At 38.3% G+C, this 15,103-nt stretch overlaps 1 protein-coding gene across 3 annotated transcripts in view; it reads right to left on the bottom strand.

Moving 5' to 3' along the window:
- Positions 1-14,512, bottom strand: part of SGCZ (sarcoglycan zeta) — an 883,936-nt gene extending 869,424 nt beyond the window's left edge. For all 3 annotated transcript variants that reach the window (XM_081221232.1, XM_081221233.1, XM_081221231.1), the window contains exon 1: positions 14,284-14,512. In XM_081221232.1, the coding sequence (XP_081077358.1) occupies positions 14,284-14,322 (39 nt within the window). In that variant the 5' untranslated portion in view covers positions 14,323-14,512. The remainder of the gene's footprint in view (positions 1-14,283) is intronic.
- Positions 14,513-15,103: the final 591 nt, after the last annotated feature.

Below are 15,103 nucleotides of genomic sequence, written 5' to 3' on the forward strand. Positions count from 1 at the left end.
GCTCCAAACTCAAAAAAAAAAAAAAAAAAAATTCTAGCGGTGTTAAAAAAAAGTCCACTTTATCATCAGTTAATCCAATAAATTCCAACAGGGGATATACTGCCCCCTAGAATGAATATTTAAAATGTATTGAGACATTTTTGGTTGTCATAGTGATTGGGCTGGGGGTTGGGGGGAGAAGAATAAAATCCCAGCAATGTGTGGAACAGTTGTGTACCAACTGGGGCTTGAATGTGTCCACTGTACACATTTTAAAAATAAAAGTTAGTAAATTTTGACACAATTAATGAGCTGTCCAGGAATACAACATCTATATAAATGGAAAGAATTGCTGTCTTTTATTTTGTTCAGAATTTACCAAGAGGTCCTCACAACTTCAAAAAAATATCATTAGGAAAAAACACTCTTGGAATTTGAGTGGCATACACATCTCTGTCAATCTTAAATTGCAGCTTTTGCATTCACTGTGTCCTAGCATTTACATTTTGAAATACATAGAACCTCATCAGATAATGCTTTCCTCTTATTTCCTTTTATTTCTCCTTTATATTGCAATTAGGGCATGGTATTTTCAAAATTATGTGCAAGTAGGTTATACTGTGAAGGCACTTGTAAGAGAATTCTAAAGGGGGTTTTGTAAAAATTATTTGCAAGTAAGTTATATTATCAAAGTATTTTATGAGATAATTTTAAAGGAGGCTTTATAAAAATTATTTGCCATTAAAAGTGAATATTGGATCCAATAGGGTTGAAATCAAGTTATTTCATCCATATACCATGGAGAAGGAATTTAATTGGTCCCGCTTGAGGCAGATGTATTGCCATGCCCCAATTAGCTATAGTAAAGTAGCTAGACTCAAGAAATTAGAAGAAGAGCAGGCCATCCCAGCGATGCAGACAGACAGCCTACTATAGATTTTTCCTGTAATGTTACAGGTCTGGCACAGGAATAATCATAAATGATATCATAAATTAGGTCACTTTCCCCAACTAGCATTTACTCACTTCCAGCCTTCCACTTTTCCCTTCCCTATTCCTTTCTCTACACTTACAAGGTATTTTTTCTGTTCTCTGATTAGGTAGGACCTCATACCAGGCGCCCTCATTCATTCAATTATTCACTCCTTCATTCATTTAATAAAACTTCTAAGTGTTTACTCTATGCCAGGCATCCATCTAAATACTGGGAATGGAGTGATCAAACAAGATCACTGACTTCATGGAACATATACTTTATAGCAAGAAAAAAAATAAACAAAAATATTTTTTAAGACTTACTTTGGAATGTGAAACTGTCACTAAGAGAAAATGAGACATGATGATATGATAGGGAATCACTGGGAGGAATTTCTTCCTTTTCTGTCATGGAAAATATCCTGTCCTATGAAAAAATGCCCCCAGAGAGTCCTGCTCGGCTAGCAAATCTGATAAGTGTTTGCACTCAGATATTAATGCTCATAAATGATTTAATGCATTAGCTTTCACCAGCAGTTACCTATCACAAAACTAGAAAAGATTCTTTGCAATTACTTATTTTAGCACCTTCATTTTACATTTACAACAAAGAGGCTGAAAAAGGATGAAAGAAATACACATCAGAAACACTAACCAAAATAAAGATGTGTAATAGTACAGTGCTTTAGTTAAAGGTGATCTATGTATATTAAAATCAGGAAAAAATAAAATTACCAGAAATAAAGAGGTCATTACATAATAATAATGGTCTCAACTCACCAGAAAATATAACAATTTAAATTTGTACATATCTGATAACATAGTCTCAAATATATAAGGCAAAAGCTAAGAGATCTGCAAGAATGCCATCATAACAGGAAATTTTAACATATCTCTTTCATAATTACAGCTTAAACAAACAAAATAGAAATATTCGGGAAGGTGAAAACTATGTAAATAATAAACTTAATCTAATAGGATTTGGCCTCCAACAAATGAAAAGATATACATTCTTTTCAAGGAAACTCAGAACATTTATAAATATTGAACTTCTGGCAGTTAAGCAATTTTCACCAAGCCTAAAATGACTGGTTATCATACCAACCATTTTTTCTACCACACAGAATTTAGTTAAGAATGTAGAGTGGAGTTAAATATACAAGTGTGCAGAAACACAAAGAAAGAAACAACCATCTCTTCCTGGGTCTAGGTACCAGTCAACAAGCAGAAGTTCTCTCAGCAAAGAAGCAGAGATGTAGTCTAGGCAAGTGAATATAAAATATTATAAAAGAGGAAACGGAACTGGCATGATCAAGGAGAAGTGAGTTATTCGGTGACATTATTGTAGAATGTGTGTGTGTGTGTGTGTGTGTGTGTGTTGGAAGGTAGGTAAGAGAGTGGTCATAGAGCAGTCTCTATATCATGTTGTATCATGTTGAGGAGTATGGACTATAAAATAAGCAACAGGGAATCGACAAAGACTTTTAAGCAGGTGAGGGACCAAATATTATTATCTTATCCTGAAAGGGAAATCTGAATTGTGGAATGAGGATTGCTTGTCGAATAGGCTGGACAAAGGCAGGTCAGTTAGAAAGTGTCAAGAACCTGGCTGGTTCCTTAATAAGGAATAATCTCCCTTTGAAGAACTATGAACAGATCTTGCTTCCTGGACTTCCCCATTCTTGTAAGTTACATTTTCTTAGGAGATCCCTCACCAGCCACCGTTATCACCAGCCATCTTCAGTGAGATCTTGGCTCCCCATTCCTACTTTGAAATACGCATATCTAGGTTACCTCACTCTTATTAGCCCATATTATAAGTCCCATGGAACAGTGAAAACACAGCTGTGATGACTAAGTAGCTTTTCCTGAAAGACTAAGGATATAAAAACAAAGTAACTGTGAAGCCATCTAAGGGACAGCTGAGATTTACAGGTCAATAACAAACCAATTTCATTAGCTGTGATGTGCATTTCAGAATACAAACACCTTGGCCTATATTTATTGAGATTTCTTCATATTTTTTTCTATGCCTCTCTGCCTAGGTAGGTGGCTTACTCTGTTAACATATGGTCCTTGGGCCACCTCTCAGAGACAAAGCTGTCAAATTCCCAGAGGCATATAAAAATGTTTGACTATAAGAAATCTGATCAAAATGTCAAAAATACAGAAAATCAGCTAAGGAAATTGTCAAACATAATTCTTGGTTCTGGGACAGTGTAATGCAAAGATTTCATCAAGACAAAAAAAAAACTATAAAATGAATCACTATTATCTACAAATGATCTATGGCTCCCTTCTCCCAACCTGAACATTTTAGTCATAATTAATCAGTGGCTTCTATCAGGTCTAGATTCCAGAAACCATCTTTTCTTCATTTTTGAGGGTATCTTTTTGCATTTCTAGAAACCTCTAAATCCCTTTCTATTCAGCATCAGGCCCAGCCTTGGTGAGCCCGTTTCCATTCTTTCCCAACTTACTCTGAGATGACTCACTAAGAATAAGAAAGAGAACGTATAATTCCCTTAACAGTGATTCCAACTATACCCCTAACCCTAGGGCCACAACTGCAACATCGCATTAGAATTCACTGCAATAAGACCAGCATAATTGCCAGAATAAGGCAGAGAACATTCAACAAAAATTCAGAATAAAGAAGATGAGAATTTGATCTAGGGTTTTAACAAAAAGCGTAAAAGGGGATAACTCTGACTCTGTGGTGTGATGGACTTGCGGATCAATTAGATGAATGGGATGAGGCAATGGGATCAGAAGAAAAGGATTCCAAGAGCACCCGTGGGGGTGCTTAAGTGAATAGTGAAACACTAAACGAACAGAGAAGAAGTTTTGTTAGACTGAGGTGAGTGTGAAATATCCAGAAAGGGATTTCTAGAGTAGATTGTTGAAGACTAGGGAGGAGGAGATGCATATGGTCTTTGGGCCACCAAAGGTGTAAGGTGGATGTGTATTATTGCGTATCGTCGCCTTGCAAGTAAAAATAGAAGGCATGAGTAGATAAGACCACTTAGAAAGTACGTATAAAGAGGGACCTGAAAAATACCATGGACAAAATCTCAGGCAATAGGAACTTTGGAGCTTAGGGTAACAAGTAAAGATTTTGAGAGTGAAAGATCAAATTGGAAGAGTTCATATATTGCATTCCCATTGAAAATATAAAAAAGACAAATTCTTGCTAAGAATTCGGTAATGCATATATCAAAGATCTATAAGAGTCATGTCTACTAACACCATAGTGAATCACAGGTTTTGTAAGGTAATAATTTCGACACTGGATTATTTAAACCAAAAAGAAGGAGAGAATTACCAGTTAAGTCAAATGTTTTTTGGGGAGAAGCATCATGTTTATTCTGTTTACTTGGAGTCATTCTTTCTTTTTCAATTAAGCTTTAAACTGTTGATAACTTTCCCAAATTTTAGTTGATGTTTCTTCTTGTCATCTTCATTCATCCGTACTCCAATACTATTCATCGTAAAACAAGAAGTGGAAAAAACAAGATCTCAATCTTTGGATTTTTGATCGCACTGTGCATGTTGGAAAACACTTAAAATACAGTTCTACGACTTTGAATGAGTACTGAGTTTAAGATAAGATGGGTAGGGCATCTCACTAAACATCAGAAAATGAGGCAAAGAAGACAAAAAATTATACACTGAGCATGATCACAGATAATTTTGACAATTATGTAAGTCTATGAAACCAAGTTAAAGTATAGCATTAACTACTTAATCATTTGAGATAGAACATCATTGCATATAACGTTACGTTTTTAGCATTCTTGAATCATATTTTTCCAAAGGTTGCCAAAATTCCCTTCTGGTGTGTATACATATGAAACAGGTATTGAAAAAAAAATGACTAGTTGTCAATGCTAAACACTTTAAAGTCAGTTGTGTTTTTATTTATTATGTGCAAAGAGCTCCGCTTGATTTAGGAACTAAATGAAATAAATATATATGTAGCAACATAGCAGTATTTCTAAAATGAAATAAGGTTTTTATAGTAATTGGGCTCAGATGCAAATGAAAGATCCTCACTTGTACTCGCCACCTGCCAAAAATGTGTTTAACTAATCCAGCTGTATATTTCACATACATAATTACTAAATGCTTAAAATGTCTCCCAAGAATGCTTTAATAACGAGGACGTTTATGATTAAGACACAACACTATTCGTGGAACTGCTTGCTCTTTGAACCACGACACAAGCGTGAACTTTAAGAAACTTGATGAGATAAAATACCTCAAAGCCCAGCTGCCTCTTCTGCCTAGAGCAATTCAACTGATCAAAACATTAATTTTTACAAAGCGAATCTGAAAAAAAAATAAACAATATGCTGATTCAGATGGGCTCATTTATTTTAACTTTTCTTAAAATAATGTCTCCACACGAGACAAAAGTCATAAGCATTAGAAAGGCAGAGATTTAGAAATGTAGGTGATCATTCTACACAAAGGCCAAATTTGAGAACATTAAGAACTGATAATAATGATTTAAAACAGAATGTCTTAGAACAAGTAGAAGTTTTGATACCATAAGTGCTAAATAGCAGTCTTTGGGTGTACAGTGAGTTTCATTTTGTGGCAAGCAGGTTCACAAGTAATGCAGCTATTATGTGCAATGGAAATCATGCACACAGCATAACTGGATTTACACAGCGTGCTAATTCAAACTTTTTAAACTTTGTAGCCCCTGACAAATGGGAGTAAATGCCTACAGAGGTATAAGCTGCTCAGAAGAGATGAGAAATACTGAGGTATGTCCACTGAAACATTATGAAAATAATTGAGTCTCTGCAAAAGGTCTTAATAATCTCTAAGTATATACAAATTTATGGCCACTAATTCTTTATGAAAGTATTTAAGAATAGTGGGAGAAAAAAGTATTATGAGGCTAGGAATTAGGTTAAGACACAAGTATACTTGTTAGAGCTGGGTCACACACTTGCCTCTGAGCTTTTTAGCAACTAAGGCAAAGTAGAAAACACAATCACTTTTATGATGAAAAAGATTAAGATTGAATACCAACCGGTTGCTGAGAAGCATAACTAATTCTGGTACTCAGACTAGATAGTATTTCTCTCTCCTGAGTCTCACATTGAGAGGGATGTGGAAACCCAGAATGTAATTCAGTAAGTCTTAGATAAGCAATTTCTTACTTGGACTAGTTAGCTTCTCCTTCTGACTTGGATTTTAAAAACCCTCAAATACTCTGAGTAGATAGAAACTTGTGGAATTGCAGTGATAACAGTATTTTCCCATTCATTACATTATTTATTAAATCATGTTTCACAAAAACACTCTTGCTCATGGCAGCTGAATTGGTTGTTTCTACCCAAGAAAGAATCAAAGGCTCTTTTATCTCAGGTAGATAATATGTTTTTTACCAGCCATTCTAAACAAAGACAGAAGTTTAAAAACCAATATGAAAAGAAGTATGATAATGTGTGGGTTAATATTGAAGCATTACGTGCCTCCAGCAAAGAAGATGATGGTAGGCTCTTGCCTCTCTTGGATTTAAGGTTGTGTTTCTAATTATTTAGGAGTAACCCAGAATGTTCGTGCTTTACAGCCATTAATAATTCAGCCGAGGCACTGACAAAGCAGGTGTGCTTGTGCGACGCACTAAGAGTTTAAGTCAACCTGATCTCCCACCCAGAAGCCAAAGCTCAAATCAACTTGGTTGTGTACTCTTCATTATGTCACTTAACCAGTCACAACTGTGTTCTTTAGAAGGATGCCCAAATCTAGCTCTGACAATGAACGGGAAGAAATTAGAGAAAATGATGGTTCTTAGGCAGAAAATATGTGTTATCATACAATCATACCATCTAGTTAGACCCTTAAATGTTGAGACTTGCGAAGGCGTTGAAAAGTGTTCTTCAAAAACAATATTATTCAATATTGATCCCCTTAAGAATATAAAAGAAATGTCCCTCCAAAATAATGTTCAGTTATCTGTATATCTTCATTTATGATTGTTGGTATGTTAAGTCTCAAAGATTGCCAGTGAGAACTTCAGTTTTATTATGGATTAAATCATCTGGTATTTACTTCCAGGTTTGGGGGCTATCGTAAAAGCTACGTACATAATAATTGTAGTGTAAGTATAATCATTTAGATCTATTGTTTTTTTTCAATTTCAAGACTGATACTAAACATACAACAAGCTGAAATGCCAAAGCCATGTTAGAGGTTAAATCCAATTTATGGCCCTAACAAAATTAAAATTATTTGCAGTGATTCAAGAGGCAAGATAATGAGGAAGACTCATGGAGCTAGACAAAATATAGAGGGTTTATTTTAAAAGATTGGTACAAGGTTATGAAACTGCTCTTCAGTGGCCTAAATTCATGATTTATCTATCACTTTCTCTTAGGTTTTATCCACAACCATCAACCAACAGTAATTTGACCCAAAGTAACTGATTAGGAATGAGAATATTAGTAAAAAAAAAAAAAAAGAAATAATTCTTCTGTAACAAGAATAAATACTATGAATATGGCTCAAATACTATCACTTTTCTTTGAAACAAGAATATTAGAGAAATTCAGTGAAAAATATCTACCATAAGAAGTTCTACAAACATCCTGGAATTCTAGCCTACATATAAGAGCATAGTATTTGGATATAGAGAGCATAGATTTGAGTTCTTATTCCACTTTTTATTCACCCTGTGATCCTAGGCATGTTACTTTATTTTTCTGAGTCTCCATTTTGGTACCCTTAAATGAGAATATAATATTCAACAGACAAATTTACTATGATGTTCAAATGAGCCTATATTTGGGGAATAAAAAGAGCCATATTAACTTTATTTATCAATTTGAAAATGATTTTCTTCCAGGAGGGCACAAAAATGTCATTCTCAAAAAAGTATTCAGAGCCCTAGACTCGCAGACTTGGAAGATAGAGATCAACTGGTCCTGAGGTTTTTACTTTGTGTTCCTCAGTCTTACAGTTCTAGGCAATGTCCTGGGGTCAAGTGCAGGGGCAACGGGGAAGTGGGTTAGACAGAGCCCCCAACCTCTCCTGCCCCCACCAGAACTGCTCCCCTTTTATTGATATTAGATATTGCACTTGTTTAGCAGATACTGTTTGAACAAGTTCTTTAGCTGTGGCTAAAAATGATTACAACAAAACCCAGGAATCAAATCCAATTCCTACCTTGCAATACCACCATCGCCTGAGAAACCTGTGATACACCCAAGGGGCCACCTCTGGTTGATGGCAAAGCCAGGGTTTAAACAAGGTCTTCTAAGTACTCCTTCAACAAGATCTGTGCCTTTCCCACCATACCAATGAATCCCCTTAAAGGTTACAAGCTGTTAGATTTGGAGTGAGAGATTTAGTACATTGGGGTGCTTCTGACTTCCAAATGCCACTGAACTCCATTTTGGTGTGGGGTGATTGTTTCAATTAATATCTAAGGCTGAAGCTTCAGCTCCTGTTTCACTGATGGGCATTGCCATGGCAATTAAAGCTCTTCTGGCTAGATAATGAAATCCTTTTTTAAAAAAAGATTTCTGATCTCAACTTGGCATAGAACACTCTAGATAACCTATGTAATTCCAACAAAGCAGTATAAATGTTCTAAAATCGGATCAGGGCTTACAATATTTTTCAGTCAATCTACAAAAATATAATTTAGGAGTATCAAGAAAACTCTCAAGACACTAGCACAGTTTTTAATTTTTAGGATGGGAGTCTCTGTAATTCTCTTGGAGGGATGGTAATCCTTAAGTTTGTTCATTCTGTGGCTGGCCTAGAAGTCTCTATTAAGTTTCACTGAGGATATAAGATTACCTCATGCTTCTAAACATTTGCCAAGAAAAAGAAGAGACTTAGAGTAAAATAAAAACTTAGATGTTAGTATGTTAAAACCTGTACTTGTATAAAATGAGGTAGCTCACTTTTAGTCACATAGAGATTTAGAAGCGAAGAATTTTGTCACAAATCAAGCACAATTCTAAACAATTAAACTTAAAAACTTGTATTTTGACACAAAACATTTATTCGTTTATACAGTTACCTATTTAAATGCATATACTCAAAAACTTCACAGAGATTTGAACAAAAGTACGTGGTCATTTTCCTTAAGAACTTAAAGTTGTAAGCTCTGCTAAATCGTATTTTAGCTGAAATTCCAATACAGTATGAGAAACACCTCACTAAATACTATATAAAAGGCAAGCCCCCAAAGACGCATGCTGATTTATTGTCTTACAGCATGAAGCCATCTTGTGTAGCTATGATTTTGAGTCCATAAATCCTAAAATATTCTTTTTACTGGGCCTTCAAAATTTGATGTATTTTCAATTGGTAAAGTCTGGAGATCAGCAAAGCTATAATAGCCAGTACAGAGATTGGAATATACACTTATTGATGACAGTGGCCCACTGAAGATGTCTAAAATTATCATTTGTACAACTTCCCTCAAAGGTATTTTTCTTAATTCTCTTTCCACTTATATCAAAAATGTTCCCTTATCCCTCCTAGCCATATAATAAAATGAATGCTTCCCTAGGGCTACTTGATGTTTACTTTAACTTCAGTGAAACAAGTCTACACTCTGCATACAAAGAAATCAAGGTTAACTGTTTCTCCATCTTTGTGACTGGTCCCTGTTATCAAAAGAGAATTGGAACTTGACCTGGATGGGCAAAAGTTATAATTCATTTAGATGTGAAAGAGGTCAAGTAATTCAGTACTCACAATTACGTTTCCTTATCCTAAGCCAAGAAATGAATATATAAGGCAGGTTGCTAAAAATATGACGTTTGTTGGAGAGTACTATTTTTCACTATGGAATGACTAACAAAAAAATACCACCTACTTACATTCATCACAAAGCCTCCTACACTGCAGTAAGCAGACTTTCCTGGGCTGAGTGGTTTATTGACGAAGCAAAAAAAGAAACAAAACAACATTTTTAGAATTCTTCTAAGTGCCAACTCTCTTATTTGATCGAAATTGTAGAAGAATGTACTATGAGACTTGGTTTTAGACCTCAGCATTTTTCAATCAACCACTTGTCTAAACGCCTATGCATTCTTTGGCTAGATTATCATTTCTCACCCATGCACTTTCTTAATGACCCAGTTGTATTATTCAGGGAAGCTTTTACCTCTCAAGTTTCAAGCTCTTGATAAATGGAATTTTATTTAAATGAAAGAGATAAAATTAAACAACAGTGACTGAACTATATTTAATTAACTCAAACAAGTACAATTATATTTATTGAAAAGTTGTCTCATGCACCTCAGGATTAACTATGTAGTTTATAACTATATAGTTTATAATGTTGTACCTTAATTGATAATTAAGAAAATATTCCAGAAGCATACTGTTTATGTTCTACACGTAATGGAAAAATTCCATTTTAACTTTTAACTTCTAGCTAATCATCCCATTTCCTTTAGTGGGAACAGTTCTGACAAATAAATAAATAACAGCTGGTATAATACTGCAAAAATTGTACTATACTCTTGATGTGTTTTATGTTTTTGATCTCAAAGCAAATTACAGTTATCCACAAATATACACTTAGCATCTGAAAGCATAATTTCTTGATTGCCAAATACAAGTGAATTAAAACATATTTCAAAAGCTAAGTAAAAGAATCGCTGAAGACATATGTGTTACTTAAACATACCATTTACTCAGCCTAATATCTCTTACAAATAAACACTACAAAAAGCAAATGTATAAGTGCCAGCTCTACAAATTAGTGGCATTCTGTGTTCCAGTGCCTAAGATATGTAGTTTAAAAGAGGGCAACCCCAGAGCTAAAATAAAAACTAAAGTTATTCTTTTAAATATCAACTACTAAGAGTACTCTGTAACTCAGAGATATTCCAGGACAGAGGGTACTTTCCTTAATACCAATATTCATTAGCACTCACATTTCCAAAGCAGTCACCCATATGCTGAGTTGTTTGATGTTGTTTCTTCTTGAAAACAAACACCAGGGCAAAATCCAGAGTAAAGTTATACATTTATTGGAGAATGAAACAGATAGAGATCAAAGGGAAAAGAAAGACCAGAATTCTTTGAATGAGAACTCTCTCCCTTCGACACTGATCTGTTTCATCAGGCACGTGTGTGCAGAAGAGAAGATGAAACATGCTTGTCTTCATTAGCAAGTTTTATATAAATAACTATATGTTAGTTTCCCACCAGTAAATCTTTTAATATGCAGATTAAATTAAGTTTTATGATAATGACAGCAATAGCTTAACACTTAATTATTGAACCTTATCTTCAGTTTAAAAACTTGCAAAAGGTAATACTATTTACTAAACAGCAGTTTTAAAAATCAATATCCACACATGCAGCATAGCAAAAATATATATATACTCTTTGTTAAAAATCTCATAAAGAGAAAATAGTCTGGCACATAGATGAAGAATTAGCAGAATCTTCCTTTCCTAAAACCTGAGGCAAGCAGCTTCAACTAATAATGACACTAATGATCTAAAACTAAGCTAAATAGAATTCTTATAGTATTGTGTACATTTATGTATCCATCAAATCCCAGTGAACACTGTTTTTCTTTTCATGTATTTAAAGCATCTCAGAAACAAAAGTACTTATGCAAATCTGTCTTAAAGTGAGCATCCTTGGAGCATCCTTGGATCACAGGAAGAAAAGCCAAAAAGCAAATAATGTCAAAAATAAGTATCCCCAGTTTTTTTCTCCCCTCTCTCCACATGAGGGACTCTTCAGCAAGAAGCCACCAGAAAATAACTTCAACTGGAATGGTCTAGAAAACCCAAGCCAGTGGATTCTGCTGATAAGAGGAAATCCAGACAAGTTTCTCCACATGCAGTGCACTCATCTCTGCAAAGTGTATATATTCCAGAGTGTAAGTGTTTTAAAGCCTCCTTGTTCTAGGAGTGTAGTCAAAAACATGACAACACAAATTTTATTTCTCAAACTGGAGGATCTCAATGTTTTCTAGTAAGGTTTGACTACCTTTTCTCTCTTGCCAGTTTTGACTTTCCACAGCATTGTGGCCCTCACATAATTTTTCAGCACACTCAACAGATTTTTGCCTCTGACATTCCTTCATTTCTTCCCCGTAGGTCATTGCCAAAATGTTCCCTTACACACAAGCTCTTCCAGTTTCTACTGAGTCTAGCACATTCTGGCTGTGAGAAGCCCTGAGTGAATGTAAGCTGGGATCATCTACTAAACTGACAGAAGTTTCCACCGTGGGTTTGCTCTTTCACTGGTTTAAAAAATTTAGTGATGCCAGGGTTCAGAGGGGGATAAGCTGGTAGGAAACTAATGGAATATCAGGGAAAGAGATCACCCCAAATCATTTTTCCCTTCCATTTCCCATGAGCAAAAGCTTGTCTCTGTACCATATTCTATATTTAACAAAAAAAAAATACTCTGGATACTCTGCTTCTGCACGAAATGTACATCACAAATGTTGTTCATGTACCTCGCTCCCAAGAGACTGGGATGCTTGGGAAAAGGCAGCAAGAGATCCTTTCAAACACAGAGGCATTGCGTCCTACCTTAGTATACGGATAATAGGAGACCTCTTTTCCAGGCCAAGGTCTACGGATGGTGACCTTGGCCATAACACAGAAACTTATTGTTCCCCAACTTTAACTAGAGCAGCAAATATGTCTCTTCCCTATTTGCTTTTTCCAACAAACCCCAAGTCTTAAATGAAGTGGTGTCTTAGGTCTTCTGATCATCTTCCTCCACCCCACTTTCAACTACAATGGGTGGCAGGGCCAATTCTCTCTCTGTGCCTCCTTTCTCTCGTATGCAATTTAGAGCCCCAGGAGATTTGGGGTGCACGTCCCAGGAGAACTGGGCTCCTGGCTGGGCAAGCTCATGCGCTGTGGCCAGGGCAGAGGGCAGGCTGCAGACCAGAGGCTTTTGCCCTCTACAGGGGATTGCTCCAGCTCTTTTCTCTTACTGGGCAAACCCATTTTCCTGACATTTCTGGGAAAACCTCTGCTACTGAAGTTTCCCCAGTTGGTGTGGATGTCTGAAAGTCCTCACCTGAACACAGAGTCCATCTGAACTGATCTCTAGTGTCATATAATCCCCTGAAGCAATAGAGTAGAGGGTAGAAAATGCCTGCGGGTAAAGAAGAGTGAAGAATAAAAAGAAAGGATGCTCCCAAGCACTGCCCACTTTCCTGTTTTCTCATTTACAGTGAGCGGGACATTTAAATGATTTTGTGGTTTGCGGATTTTCTTTAAGTTCTTTTTTTTTTTTTTTTAATGGGTACTGCAGCAGTGCTCATCGTTGTTTTAGAGCCGTGCCCACAGACAGAGGGGCATACTGTCAGCCTGAACGCGCCTGCCAGCCAACCCCTCTCGGCGGAGCCGGGGACCCGGGAGGGAGAGGGTGCCTTGAGAGGACCCAGCAGAGCGGTGGGGGCAGAGTGGGTTCCGCGCGGGTTAGGACAGCTCCTTCTCCGACAGTGGGAAGGATGCACAGAATCTCCCTGGGTACCGCTTCCCGCCCCACTCCTTGCAGCCCAGACCCACTCCCGCCTCCCCGGCCCCTCCCCACTCCCCCAGGCCCGCTCTGCGCTGGGTGCTCAGGGCAGGCACGTTCGCTGTGCTCGCGTGCCCCGGGCCAGCGGGGGAACCTCTCCAGTCCCTTCGATTGCAGCGGGTCCCCCCACTGCACACGAGTTCGCGCCTAGGGCCGTGCAACGGTGGCTGAGACCGTGTCAGTGCTCGGGGGAGAAAGGGGTCTCATGAAGAGCCGGAATGATAACGAGCCGTCGCTGCAGACGCCTCTGTATTGAGAATTTCTGAGCAGAAAGAGGCTGTCCCCGTGTCGGGCCAGGGGACAAGCAGCTCGGAGCGGGAAGAGGAGGCAAAGTGGCCGCGCAGCTCGGGCAACTTTGCTGGGTAACCAGGCGACAGAGGGCAGGGACTGTGCCGCCCGCCGCCTCCGCTTCCCCGGCGAGGTTAACGGGCACGCGGCGCCGGGTCCCGTACCCAAAGTGCTGCTGTAACTGACGAGGGGAGGGCAGGCTGGCTGTTGCCGGGAGGAACAGGCACGGGGTGGGGTGGGGGGAACCTGGCCCGAGAGTGCAAGCCGAACTCCAGAAAGCCGCCCTCCATGCTCGTCCTCGGCCCTAGGAGGGGCGCCCGCGCCCGGGTACACTTCACCCCAAATGCCCACTCGCCGTCCCACGGGGCCACCAACTATTCCAGCAGCGCAAGGAAGAGGCAGAGAAAAAAGACAGACAGGAGAGCAAGAGAGCAGGCGAGGGCCAGGAAGGAAGGAACGACGCTCCCCCCGCCCCCCACGAACATCACATACCTTGAGTTCCTCAATGTCCAGGTTTGTTGATCTGTCCATGAAGCGAAACTAAAGGAAGTGAAGAGGAACCGGGCAAGTGGTACCAAAAAACAATCAGTCTTTTAGTTTCCAGCCTAAACTCAGCTTTATCCTCCTCCAAGCCCTGGCAGCATCTCTCAGTCTCATTCTCCGTGATCACGCCGCCTCCGCCGGTTAAAAATAATAAAAATAAATAAATAATAATTATAATTCACTTTGTTTTACTTCCTCAAAGATTTAGTGACAGGTGATCTTTACCGCGGTGCAACACGGCTCAGTGGAATCAAGCGGGGGGGTCGCGGAGGGGGGCGGGGGAAAATCCACTCTATGTAAGATTATTTCTTCTTCTGCAACAAGCTTAGAAACCAGCGAATTGCTGCATCCCAAGAAAAAAAGCTGCTTCCCTGGACAGCATCATGCGGCAAATTTCAAGCGAATGTGTTCAAACTGAACAGAAGAGTATATGATAAAAGCCTTCCTCGGTCAGGCTTACTCTGGTAGCTAATTTAGCACACTGTGAGTCCCAAGCTTCAGCAATGATCAATTTCCGTGGCAGGATAACCAAATCCCCGAAGTCCTGCATAGACTTAAAAAATGTCTTGCAGCTACGAGGTATTCTGTCAGTGGGGAAAAAAAGAAGATCAAGTCTGAAGGGAACGTTCTCCTTTGAAGGTTATGCTAAAAGAGTTGAGAGAATAGGAGGTGGCTCCTACAGAGGAGAAAAGAGAGACAGAGAGAGAAAGAGAGAGAGAGAGAGAGAGAGAGAGAGAGAGAGAGAGAGAGAGAGAGAGAGAGAGGGAGA

The sequence above is a fragment of the Mesoplodon bidens genome (genome assembly GCF_964165515.1).
Source record: "Mesoplodon bidens genome assembly, chromosome: 20".
Classification (NCBI taxonomy): domain Eukaryota; kingdom Metazoa; phylum Chordata; class Mammalia; order Artiodactyla; family Ziphiidae; genus Mesoplodon; species Mesoplodon bidens.